Here is a 13,958-nt window from a genome sequence, read left to right on the forward strand (position 1 = left end):
AAAAGGAGAGAAGTTTGAGATAAATAAAACCCGAAATTAAAAGGAGACATTACAGGCTAATACTGCAAAAATTCAAAGGATTACTGTGGTGACTATGGGAAACTGTATGTCAACAAATTGGAAAATCTCCCGGAAATGCATAAATACTTACCTATACAAACAACCAAGTTTGCATGAAGATATCGAAAACCTGAGTAAGCCAATAACACGTAACAAGATAAAACCGTAATAAGCAGTCTCCTAGTAATGAAAAGCCTAGGACTTGATGGCTTCACTGTTGAATTCTACCAAACATTTAAAGAAGAACTAATACCAATCCTACTCAAACTATTCGAAAAAATAGAGGAGAAGGAAATGCTTTCAAAGTCATTATAAAAGGCCTGTTTTACCCTGATACCAAAACCAGACAAAGACACATTAGAAAAAAAAAAAAAAACCTACAGTCCAATATGTCTGATGGATACTGATGCAGAAATCCCCAACAAAATACCAGCAAATCAAATTAAAGAATACATTAGAAAGATCATTCATCATGACCAAGTGAGATTTATTGCTGGGATGCAAAAAGATTTTGACAGGTACAAATCAGTCAATGTGATTCATCATATCAACAGAATTAAGGCTAAAATCATATGATCATTTCACTTGATGCTGAAAATACATTTGATAAAATTCGAAATACCTTCACGGTAAGAATCCTGGAAAAAACTGGGTATAGAAAGAACATACCTCAACATAATAAAAGCTATATATGTCAGACCCACATCTGCTATCATACTGAATGGAAAAATATGAAAGCCTTTTCTCTATGATCTGGAACACAACGAAGATGCCCACTTTCACCACTCTTATAAAGTGCTGGAAGTTCTAGCTAGCATAATCCATCAAGAGAAAGAAATAAACGGCATTCAAATTGGAATGGAAGAAGTCAAACTATCAGTGTTTGCAGATGATATGATCTTATATTTGGAAAAATATACAGACCCCACGAAAAAACACTCAGAACACATAAACAAATTGTTTAAAGCTGCAGGATACAAAATCAACATACACAAATCTGTAGCATTTCTATATGCCAACAGGGAACAATCTGAAAAATAAATTTAAAAAATCATTCCACTTACAATAGCCACACATGAAATTAAATACATAGGAATTAACTTCACCAAAGAAGTGAACAATCTGTATAATGAAAAGTAAAAAAACACTGATGAAAGAAATTGAAGACGACACCAGAAAAGAAATATATTCCATTTGAATAGATTGGAAGAATCAATAGTTTTAACATGTCCATACTACCCAAAGCAATCTACAGATTCAGTTCAATCTCTATCAAAGTACCAATGAGATTTGAAGAATCTCCAATGATTTTTCCAATGATCTCCAATCCTAAAATTCATGTGGAATCACAATAGATCCAGAATAGCTAATGCTATCCTGAGCAAAAAGAACAAAACTGGAGGAACCACATTACCTGACTTCAAACTATTCTGCCGAGCTATAGCAACCAAAACAGCATGATACTGGCATAAAAACAGACTTACAGATGAATGGAACAGAATAGAGAACAAATCCGCATGCTTACAGTGAACTAATTTTCAACAAAAGTGCCAAGAACATAATTGGATAATAGACAGTGTTTTCAATAAGTGGTGCTGGGAAAACTGAATTTCCATATACAGAAGAATGAAACTAGACCCCTATCTCTTACCATATAACACAAACAAATCGAAATAGATGAAAGAGTTAAATCTGCAATCACAAACTGTGATATTGCTATAAAAAACATTGTGGAAAATGTTCAGTACATTGGTCTGCAAAACATGTCTTGAGTAATATCTTACAAGCACAGGCAACCAAGCAAACATGGAGAAATGAGATTACATCAAGTTACAAAGCTTCTGTGAACTATTAATAAAGTGAAGTGACAACCCACAGGATGGGAGAAAATATTTGCAAACAAGCCACATGACAAGGGATTAGTAGCCAGAATATATAAAGAGCTCAAGCAACTCTATGAGAAAAAACAATCTAATAATCTGATCAAAAACAGGGAAAAGATTTGAATAGACATTTTTCAAAGGAAAACATAATAATGGCAAACAGGCATGTGAAAAGATATGCAACCTCACTGATCACCAGGGAAATGCACATATAAGCACAATGAGATATCAACTCACCCCAGTTAAAATGGCTTTTATTCAAAAGACAGGCAATAACAAATGCTGGCGAGGATGTTGAGAAAACACAACTCTTGCACACTGTTGGTGGGAATATAAATTAATACAACCATAGTTTGAAGGTTCCTCAAAAACCTAAATAGAGTCACCATGTGATCCAACACACCTACTATTGGGTATATACCAAAAAGAAAGGAATTCATTCTATTGAAAACATATCTGCACTCTCATTATTGAAGCACTGTTCACAATACCTGAGAGTTGGAAGTAACCTAAATGTCCGCCAATAGATATATGAAGAAAATGGGGTACGTATACAGAGTGGAGTACCATTCAGCCGTAAAAAGAATGAGATCCTGTCATTTGTAACCACATGGATGGGACTGGAGATCATTAGGCTTAGTGAAACAAGGCAGGCACAGAAAGACAAACATCACATGTTGGCACTTATTTGGGGGATCTGAATAACAAAACAATTGAACTAATGGACATAGAGAGTAGTAGGATGGTGACCAGAGGATGGAATCTGTATTTAGGGGTTGGGAGAAACGTGGGGAAAGTTATGAGTATAAAAAACAGAAAGAATGAGTAAGACCTCCTATTTGAGAGCACAACAGAGTGACTGAAGCCAACAGTAACTTAATTGTACATTTCAAAATAACCAAAAGAATATTATTCGTTTGTAACATAAAGGATAAATTCTTGAAGGGATGAATAGCCCATTCTTCATGTCAGGGTTATTCTTTATTGCATGCATGTTTCAAAACATCTCATGTACCCCATAAATATATGCACCTACTATGTACTCACAAAAAATTAAAAATAATAATTGAAAAGACAAAAAGTTAAAATGTTGAGCACTATAGAAAATTTCTGTCTACTCAGAATGTTTGACTTTAAGGAGTCAGTTTTATTTTCTGTCAGGCTGGACGTTACTTCAGAATGCTTTTTCAATATGCCAGATACGGAATATAGTTTTGGGTTGGCATGTAGAACACTTTCCTTCAAAAAGTGCAGAATGAAGACCATGGTCTTTATATCCCTACGACTAGCCCAGTGCTTGAGATAGAATATGTTCCCTCTTTAGAATTGCTGAGAGAATTGATGGTCTTTGTTTGGTAGCTTATTTCTGTCTAAAGAATCCTATTTCTGGGTTAATCCCCCATCTTAAACCAACAGCTTTGCTCTTAGGTGCTAGTATTTTTCCAGTAGTAATGGAATCAGAAGGAAGAACCATGGTAGTTCAAGGCAGGATAGCCCCACCACACTGTATTCTCCCAGTGGTAATAGAGTCAGAAGGAGAAACCACGGTAGTTCAAGGTAGTACAGGCCCACCACACATAGTTTTACACTGGAGTTGTAAGTCTGGTTAGCTTGAATCATAATATTGCCTAAAGTTTAAAGGAATGATAGTATCTTTAAAGGTGAGGATTACAGAATCCTAGCATATTTTTTTAAATGACATTGGTTGTGCCAATTTACTCATTCTACAGCTGAGGGATCTGAAGCCTACAGAAGGTATGCAATTTACCCAGAGTACCAGAAAGAATATGAGATTTAGGGCAGATTGAACTAGGTTTGAACACTTTTACAATTATTGAGTTATTGAGCTTCCCTGGGCCTCAATTTCCTCACCAGTAAATGGGACCCCCGTGATGATATCTACCTCCTGGGTCTGCTGTGAGTATTGCACCTGGGCTAAACATCTTCCCTCTTTCCAGATTCACTCACCACCCTTATTCACTTGCTCTGTCCTGGGAGGCCATTTAGAAAGGATTGTCTCAATAGGCTCCTGGACTCTGATGTCCACTGGATTTGGCTAATGGGGAGCCCCAAGGAGAGTCAGAGGTTGGAGGAAGGAGGGAGAGTGAGGGCTGTGGACTTACTCTCCTGGCTCCATCCCTGTGAGTTACCTCAGCCTGGATAAATCACTTGTTAGAGGTCACTGTTCTTCTCAAGACAGCTATTTCCTCATGATTATTGATCATTTCCGGTTCTAGTAACCACTTCCTCCCTGCTCTCATTCCTCTGGGTCTGGAGTGATGGCAGCTGCAACAAGCACTACCTCTGATGGTCTCCCTGCATCCACCTGTTTGTAAATGGTTCCTTTGTAGATAAATATTTGTCAAATTACTCCATTTTGGACGTACCATCTATTTCCTGTTTGACTTTGATACCATATGCTTACAGCAGAGCCTGGCATATAGTAGGTTCTTGGTATATGGAATCTATTGCTTGTAGTAATATTAGTAGTAGTGGAGAGGTAGTCGTGGTTGCAGTGGAGGCAATGGTGTTGGTATTTTTCAAAGCCACTCATTCAGTCACACGCAAAGCCAGTAGAACATTGTATCCCTCTCCCGTACTCAACTCTTTCTCGTTGATTGCTCTTCACCCGTCTGTGCTCCAGAGGAAAATACATGGTTGGCCTCTAACTCCTTGCTCTTTGTGGCCACAGATTGGGGCAAATCCCAAGCAGATCCTATCCTATATCTGGTAATTTGTGTGGTGGTTAAATCTGTGTTAGACACCTAAAAAGTGTGAAAAATTTATTAAAAAGGTAGCTGAAGTTTATTATTATAACAAAAGTAGTGTCAGTTTATAATATCACTTGTACACAGGCCCAAAAGCAAGAAGTAAAACAGTTCCCAGGACTCCCTGCTTCTTGTCCCGGTTGCATTCTGACTTATAGTGTGATGTGGGAGAGTCACTTTAAGTATGTTCCACAACCTGATATGATAAAGAAGAATACTCTTGAAAACTGAACACATCAGAAATAAAAACGTTCAATACAATGAAGTCGTTGTACACTGACGACCTTTAATTTTTTATTCTTCATTTTGGTTGAAAACATAATCACTAAGGTTTTCGATAGGAGTTACTGTATAAAGTCAGTTGTAATCTTTCAATAGAAATATGCACTAAAAGTTTTCCTAACATTTGGATTAATTTTCCTTGGATAGTGATATACCCATCAAAACATTTTTTGGTAAACAAATTCAGAAAACAATTTTAAAAGGCAATAAGGTAACTGAAAGTTTTTATTTTCAGCAATTGTAATCAGTTTCTGACCTACTCTATCTGATGTGGCCTTTTGGTGTTTTGTTTGTTTGTTTTTCTTTCTACAACATGACATGACAGAGTTTTATTCTCACGGTTAATTGCAGACTAGAGTACAAAAAATTATTAAAAGTTTGCTTGTGAGCATTTAATAAATGGAATTGTTGAACTCTAGACAACATCTGGGGTTCACTAAAAAAAATTATATACGTTAATACCAATCTTCTTTTGTTTCGTTTGTGTTTAGATGACAGTCATGGGACTACAATAAATTGGTTGTGTCTGGAGGTCAGCAGGGTATTTCGCTAGGCCTCTCTTGATTTTGGGGTGTATGAAGTAAAGACATGTGAGCTTGATGAACACTGAAATAAAATTCCAGGGTCTGTTTCTCTTGTGTTTTATTTTTTAAATTTATTTTCCGTTATCGAGTTTTGTTACTTCCTATAGAGGATGAGACAAGTGTCAACCAGTGAGAAGAATCTAGGGCCATGCCTTCTCTGTATTTGGCCCTCTCTCTTATTGCCTTTTAAAATATTTTTAGCTTTTTATTTTGAAACAATTATAAGTTCACAAGAAGTTTCAAACGTATGTACATGGAGTCCTTATGTACCTTTCAACCAGTCTCTCCCAATACTGCACTCTTCAGTACGCTACCACATTACACTATCAAAACTAGAACACTGACATTAACATAATCCAGAGCTTTTTCAGATTCAACACTTGTCTTTTGGGGTATTCTAGGCACTTTACATTTCCATGTGGATGTTGTAATTATCTTGTCAATTTCTATTAAAAACTATTTTAGGATTTTGGTTAGATTGAGTTGAAACTATAGATGAATTTGGAAATAACTGGCATCTTACAATATTGAATATTCCAACCAAAAATCAAAAATACATTTCAATTTTTTCTTATGCCACTAATTTATCTTTGCACTTTTTTTGTAGTTTTCAGTGTACAAGTCATTTACATCTTTGTTCAGATTTGTCCCTAAGCCTGACTATTTTTAGTGATATTTTAAGTTGCACTGTTCCTAGTTTCAACTTTCAGTTGTTGAAATTAACTTCCAGTCCACCCTAGGACTACCATTGGCTGAAACACTGTCTCTTCTAATATATAAATTTCTAATATATAACTTCTAATAGATAAACATACAATTGATCTATATGTTGATCGCTTACTCTGCAATCTTGCTAACCTCAATTATTGTAGAAGCATTTTTTTTAGATTGACTTTTCTATATACACTCTCATGTAGTCTTTGACAAAAGATACTTTTACTTGTCCCTTCCAATCTGAATGCATTTTTTTTTTTGGCACTGGACACAATCTCCAGTACAAAGCTTAACTATGCCCACATTCTTGCACATGTTAGTCTTAGATTGTAGTATCCTGCAGGTAAATACTCAGAACAACTTCCAGCACTTGAATATTTACTCCTTCCCCCACCCCACATACTGGTAGAATTCATGTTGGGATACTACATTTACTATGAACATACACCCCTGATTTGAAACAAGACTAGGATACACGGTAAAGAATGTTTATTCACTAAAGTTTTGACAGACTGAGGTCATTGTTTCAGATTGGAAATAGGAAACTTAAAAGAACTACATGGACATTGGGTAAAAGAACATGGGTTGAAATTTGCCTGGCAGTAGCCCAAAAGTAAATGGTCTTCAAGGTGCATATGAAGGAACTGTAAGAGGGAAATGGGATAATTCACATCTCCACCAATAATTAAATGTAGCCACACTAGCTTGGGGGATTTGAGGTGAGACATCTAAAATACTAAGTCATGGTGAGGGCTGGAAGACAAAACAATGAATCACTTAATAGGAATGGCTGTGGGGAAGGGCTTGAAGGAATCATCCTGTCACTTCCATGTGGACCATGAACATTAAACATGGAGAAATGAGGAGCGGCAGCAGATCATTTTGGGATGCATCTTCAGGGGATGCTGAAACAACAACAGCATTTGGTTTCCTCTACACCCCTGTCACCCCTCCCCCACAAGCCCAGGGAGTGGTCAGCAGTGGTGCTTTGTGATGTCTAAGCCACCCTAGGACTGTTATTGGCTGGGACACTGCCTGTATGATCAAACACAGCTCAAGGGTGTGGCTTTGCCTTCTCACCAGCAGGGTATATATAGGGAGGGCAAGAGCTCTGGGCCACTGGGAAGCTTCAATATAGCTGTGGAAGTCTGGACTCCACAAGATCCTGCTGTGGACATTCAACAACCAACCAGAATCATGGAAAAGCCCACTTCAAGCACCAATGGGGAGAAGAGGAAGAGCCCCTGCGACTCCAACAACAGAAATGATAAGGTAAGATTGTTAGGTTTGGAAGCGAAGGCGAGGATGAAAGAAAGACACACAGAGAGGGGGCAGCTCAAACAGCAACACAGGAATACTGCAGACGCTTGTGGAAGTGGGGGACCAGCTTAATGCCAGATCCCACCACCGCTTACAGCCTGGGGTACTTACAGGTATGGGTGGGAGGGATCTGGGCAGTATGGCTTGCTGCCCGGCAGGATATTGATGAGATGTTCTTATGATCAGGTGGTTTGGCCCTTTTTCTGGTGGAATATCATCGTGGTGTTCCTTAGAACTTTGCCAAGCAAGATACGATAGGGATGTTTCTTTAGCTGGGCCTTTGTCTGCCTTGTGGACAGGTGGTTAGGCAGGATGTTTCTCATGGCCTGAACCCCCATGGGATGTTTCACTTTGACCAAGGTCTGCAAAATAGCAAAGAACTTACAAAATGGTGCAGTTTGGACTAACAGACGACCCTACCCATGCTCCTCTTCTTCTTCCCCATAGATCCCTACCCTGTGATTCAACCTTGTTCTTCTCTGGATCAAACCCCTTCCTCAACCTGATTCCTTCTCATAAAGCCCCCCTTGCTATCCAGTCTCTATCCTATTCACCCACAATAATGTCTTTCTGGCCTCTCCCTGTTTTCTTAACAGATGCAGGAGACACCAAACAGGGACTTAGTCACCGAACCGAGTTTGAAAAAGATGAAAACATCAGAATATTCAACAGTAGTATTAGTGTTGTGCTGCAGGGAGACTAAGAAAATACATTCAAATCAACTGGAGAATGACCAGTCCCAAGAGAACTCCATCAATCCAGTCCAAGAGGAGGAGGACGAAGACCTAGACTCCTCGGCAGAATCTTCAAAGCAGGATGAAGACCTACAATTACCTGAAGGATCTTTCCAGGAGGATAAAGACCTAGGGCTATCTGAAGGATCTTCACAAGAGGACGAAGACCTAGACTCATCTGAAAGATCTTCACAGGAGGAAGAAGACCCAGACGCATCTGAAGGATCGTCAGAGGAGGGTGAGGAAGACTAATTAAACATGGAGAAACCAAATTGGACAAATCCTCACCACCAACGGCGATGATTACAATAAAATCAAGTTTGAGAAGCTGATGGCTGTGTATATCTCTGCCTGTTTTCTGATGGTGGCGGGGAAGGGAAGGGAAGAGGTAGGCATTTGAGAAGGGAGGGATATGAGGTCCTGTAGGGTTGGTGGACAGACTCACAGGTTGACAGTAAGCCAAACATTGTAAATAAGGCCTGGGGGAGCACTGATTCCTAAAGAAAATTTTCTTCTTAAAATTTTATCTCACAGGAAGTGGAGATGTGTATATGTTCATGCGACTGTACCCGGCAGCACGTAGTTCTGCTGAATGTACATATCAAAGGTATTCCCATCCCTTTTCCATTTGATATTTTCCTAGGTTAGAAATATATGCTTTATAAAGAGTAAACGTTCTGTAAAACACAAAGCACAATACAGACATACACAGACCCCTCTGCTCACTCTCTCTAGAGGGACACAATTAAAAACTTTGGTTATAGGGCCGGGCACAGTGGCTTGCGCCTGTAATCCCAGCACTTTGGGAGGCTGAGGCGGGTGTATCACCTGAGGTTTGTGAGGTTTTCAAAGAAAGATCTTGATCAAAAGAGGGAATGTGAAAGCTGACTGTGCGAATGAACCAGCTTCTCCAGTGCCACTGAGCCTCATTTCAAAGCAGTGGAGATAATTAGAAAATTGTACTGTTACTATAAAAGAATAACAAAAGGGGGAAATTGTAAGGGTAACTAAACATAAAATTGAGATTTTCCTGTTGCCAAAAGAGCAAGAAGAGACCTTTCTCCATTTCACTTTCCTTAGAGCATTTCCTTGAGAAAATTTGTATTTGTAAATTCTTCCTTTGATATGTAAGCCTCTGGCCACCCTACAACCCAGGAACGTCTTGAAGTTGAACTCGAGGCCTCAAGTGATCCTCCAGCCTCAGCCTCCCAAAGTGTTGGGATTACAGGCGTGAGCCACCACGCCCGGTCCCTAGAAATGTCTTTCTTCAAGGCCTTGGAGCCATCTCTTTGAAAGGTGAACGTCGAGGAAGATGATGTCCTTGTCTCCCTGTCACCAGGGGAGTTTAACTTAGGTGCCTTGATCCAAGCCGTAAGCACCTGCTTGTCATAGAGATATGAGTTTTATTTTTCCTTCAGATAAAGGCAATTAACTAACACAGATGGGCACTCCAGTTACTCGATGAACTTAGGACTTGCCTGGGAGCATTTAGTGTTCACCCTTGGCTGCTGCTGTACAACAAGGCCAATTACCCACATATCTGGACTTTCTGATTTCTGCTACCACTTTTTATTTTTTGTTTTGTTTTTGTTTTTTTGTTTTTGAGGTGGAATCTCCCTCTGTTGCCCAGGCTGGAGTGCAATGGTGCAATCTCAGCTCATTGCAACCTCTGCTGCCCAGGGTCCAGCGATTCTCCTTCCTCAGCCTCCCGAGTAGCTGGGATTACAGGCGTGCACCATCATGCCCAACTAATTTCTGTATTTTTAGTAGAGACGGGATTTCACCATGCTGACCTCATGATCCGCCTGCCTTGGCCTCCCACAGTGCTGGGATTACAGGCGTGAGCCACCACGCCTGGCCTCTGCTAACACTTTTGGATTGTATGAAACACTACACTTGAAAGTGTGGGATCTGGCTTCCTAGACAGCTGTCAAAGGAGCAGTTGATGCAATCTAGAAGTGTAGGGGAGTTCACATCTGTGGGGTAAATTTTGCCCAATAAGAAAAGGAACCAGGAGTGAGAGTCAGGTACGTAATTCCCCCTCCCCTCCCCTCCCCTCCCCTCCCCTCCCCTCCCCTCCCCTCCCCTCCCCTCCTCTCCCCTCCCCTCCCCTCCTCTCCCCTCCCCTCCCCTCCTCTCCCCTCCCCTCCCCTCCCCTCCCCTCCCCTCCTCTCCCCTCCCCTCCTCTCCCCTCCCCTCCCCTCCTCTCCCCTCCCCTCCCCTCCTCTCCCCTCCCCTCCCCTTCTCTGCCCTCCCCTCCCCTCCTCTCCCCTCCCCTCCCCTCCCATCCCCTCCCCTCCCCTCCCCTCTCCCCATGCACCATTCCAGGCATTGTTTCTCAGTATAGTCTGTCTAGAGGTGTCCTGTATGGCCCAAAGCCTGTTTCCTCAGGAATCTGAGCTAAAGCAATGGGCATTCAAACACTCGAAGACAGTGTTAAGTGGAGGACCCAGATCTGGGCAGAGGAAAATTATCCCAATAAGAAAATTGACAATTTGAGGATGTGGAATAGAGGGAAGGACTAGAAGAACCAGTAGTAGTACAGCTTGGGGTACTATTTTTGGAGAAAAAGGCAGTTCTGGTGATTGTTGCAGCGAATTGCTCAGCTCTGTTTTATATATATATATATATATATTTATTTATTTATTTATATATATATATATATATATATCCCTTCTTTCCATCATTCTCCCCTATGAAATCGTCCATAAAGTATCCTTTTATAACTATCTATTGCCTGTGAAGTGAATTTTCTTTTTTTCTTTATCTTTTTTATTTAGAGATAGAATCTCTGTCGCCCAGGCTGGAGTACAGTGGTGCGATCTCGACTCACTGCAATCTCCACCTCCCGAGTTCAAATGATCCTCCCGTCTCAGCTGCCCTAGTAGCTGGGACTACAGGTGCGCACCACCAATGCCTTGCTAATTTTTTTATTTTATGGTATTTTTAGTAGAGAAGGGGGTTCACCATCTTGGCCAGGCTGGTCTTGAACCCCTGACCTCAGGTGATCCACCCGCCTCAGTCTCCTAAAGTGTTGGGATTACTGGCGTGAGCCACCGCGCCCAGCCTGTCACTTTCCTTTTGGAGAATAAAACATATTGAGTCTTGTGCCAAAATGCAGGGGAAGCTGCACCCAGACAGGTAACAAAATATTATATATATATAGATAGGTTTTCTACACACCAATATTAACCATTTAGAAAACCAAATTGAGAAAAAATACACTTATATGGTGACAAATATACATGAAATATCTAAAACCAGATGATTGGAGCAAGATGGCAGATAGATCCCGTGCCCCACTCAACATTCCATTGAACTGGGAAGAAAATGTTTTCAAGGGTCAATTCTCAAGAGTAGAGGAAAATAAGAAAACCTGTCAGTGGTCCACCAGAAATATGGAGGCATTCCTGGGAGATAGAGTAGATGGGATCAGACTGATAGAGAAACCCAAGGAGACAAGACCACAGCTCAAATCACTGTAGTAAAGAGATGCTGTTTGAGACAAGAGACTTACTCTGTCTCCCAGGCTGGAGTGCAGTGGCGTGATCTCGGCTCACTGCACACTCTATCTCCCAGGTTCAAGGGATTCTCCTGCTTCACTCCCCACTGTAACTGGAATTCACAGAGGCCTGCAACCACGGCCAGCTGATTTTTGTATTTTTAGTAGAGACGGGGGTTTCACCCTGTTGGCCAGGCTAGTCTCCAACTCCTGACCTCAAGTGATCTGCCTGCCTCGGCCTCCCAAAGTGCTGACATTACAGCGTGGGACACTGCGCCTGCCCAGGAGATGAACTTTGTAACAAAGCCTCTGAAAAACTCCAAACCCTGAATCAAAAAAACACGGAGCTGGAAAGGGCCTTAGGATAATCATCAGGTAGGTTAATTTAAAAGTTCATTAGAAACATCTGAATCAGCCAGATTCCCCTCCAACACCACACTCAGATTGGCTGGCAGTAGCCACTTTTGTCTCTAAGATGAAACTCTGACAATTGTTCATTAAAGAAAGTGAACGCCTGGCGAGGTGGCTCACACTTGTCATCCCAGCACTTTGGGAGGCTGAGGCAGGAGGATTGCCTGAGGCCAGGGATCCACCCCAGTCTGGGCAACATAGTGGATGCTGTCTCTACAAAAAAATACAAAAACTAGCTGGGTGTGGTGGCCTGTGCCTGTAGTCCCAACTAGATCGGAAGCTGAAGTGGGAGAATCCCTTGAGCCTGGGAGTTCGAGGCTGCAGTGAGCTGTACGTGCATCACTGCATTCCAGCCTGGTCCACAGAGTGTGATCATGTCAAAAAAAAAAAAAAAAAACAAAACTACACACACACACACACACACACACAAATGTAACGTATCAGAACTTGGTGTAACTTCAGCCCTTCACAAGGAGAGAAACACATTTGTGGAGAGGGGACCATGTTCACTCTTTATCCATGATAGACAGATAGTCCGGAGCTTTATATACCCATGGAACCTAAGGAAAAATGTTGCCTGTCATAACTCACAATCTTCCAGCCACCCTTCCTTGTATCTGTCTTGTGGGCTTGGGGAATCAACTTATGGATCCCATCGTCCCAGGGAGAAAGAAAAATCAAATCCTTCATTATCTCTTTTGGGGTATGCTCTCCTCTATTTGCATGGAGGATATGGCACTCAATATCTAGTAGCCGAATGTTACATTTGTGTAATACAGAACTATGTTGGGATAAAATAGAATTTGTTTCCTCTGAGACACAGGTAGAGGTACGTCCACACTGACCTGGGTGGCAGCCACCTCTTCCTGCAGTGCCAGGCAGGGCATGCTCACAGATCTGGGGAACCTCTTACTCCTGGAGCCCCACAACCTCCTTCTTGGCACCCTCTCCCTCTGGTGGCTGTGACAGCCCACACTTGGCCTTGGGTCTCTCCTGCCACTCTTCTGCCCACCCTGCATATCTCTGTCTCCCACGGTCCCTGCTGTGACCACAACTGCCTGTCCCTCCCTACACTCTCTCTCCCCTAGGGCTCCTTGTCTTCGGTAAATGAACCCACAGCCTTTACATTGTGATTGGAAACAGAGCCTGGGGCTTGTTCAATTCTCCCTCCTTCCACCACACATCTGTCCTCCTTAATGTTTCTGAAGTCAATGAGCTCCAAACTCAGCTCCTCCTGCACCTGCCAGCTGTAGGACCTGTGACAAGACGCCTACCATCTGTCTGGGACTCTGTCTCTCATCTATCATGTAGGCGTAATGATGACAGTGTCCTCCTTCTAAGGCTGGGGAGAACCAGGAGGCCAAGGTGATGGGCTATGGATGGTCAAAACAGCTCCAATCCTGCCTCCACCTGGGGCTGGTGTTTCAAGTCCATTGTGTGTGAATGGAGCTTTGATGTCTCCATTGACACACAATGGTTTGTTCTAAAATAGACTCCCCTGTGCCCATCCTTCCCCACTACTGTTTCACCTCTGTACCATGCAATGGTACCTGTGAGAAAGAACTGTCCCATTCCCAAATCATCGTCCCCACCCCAGCCCCCAGGCCCTTGATTGGTGAGACCCTTGATAGGCAGTCTCATGCTTCTGTCCAGGAGACTTTCCCACCAATTGCTCCCCTGCATGGAGACTAAGTGGACTC

At 41.8% G+C, this 13,958-nt stretch overlaps 1 protein-coding gene across 1 annotated transcript; it reads left to right on the plus strand.

Moving 5' to 3' along the window:
* The first annotated feature begins 7,250 nt into the window (after nt 1-7,250).
* On the plus strand, nt 7,251-8,677 carry LOC100436290 (sperm protein associated with the nucleus on the X chromosome N2). Its single transcript, XM_054544219.2, has 2 exons — nt 7,251-7,563; nt 8,208-8,677. Exons 1-2 carry the CDS (start codon nt 7,489-7,491, stop codon nt 8,595-8,597), a joined length of 465 nt encoding a protein of 154 aa, XP_054400194.1. The 5' UTR covers nt 7,251-7,488; the 3' UTR covers nt 8,598-8,677.
* Nucleotides 8,678-13,958: the final 5,281 nt, after the last annotated feature.

Source organism: Pongo abelii, chromosome X (assembly GCF_028885655.2).
Source record: "Pongo abelii isolate AG06213 chromosome X, NHGRI_mPonAbe1-v2.0_pri, whole genome shotgun sequence".
In the NCBI taxonomy this organism is placed as follows: domain Eukaryota; kingdom Metazoa; phylum Chordata; class Mammalia; order Primates; family Hominidae; genus Pongo; species Pongo abelii.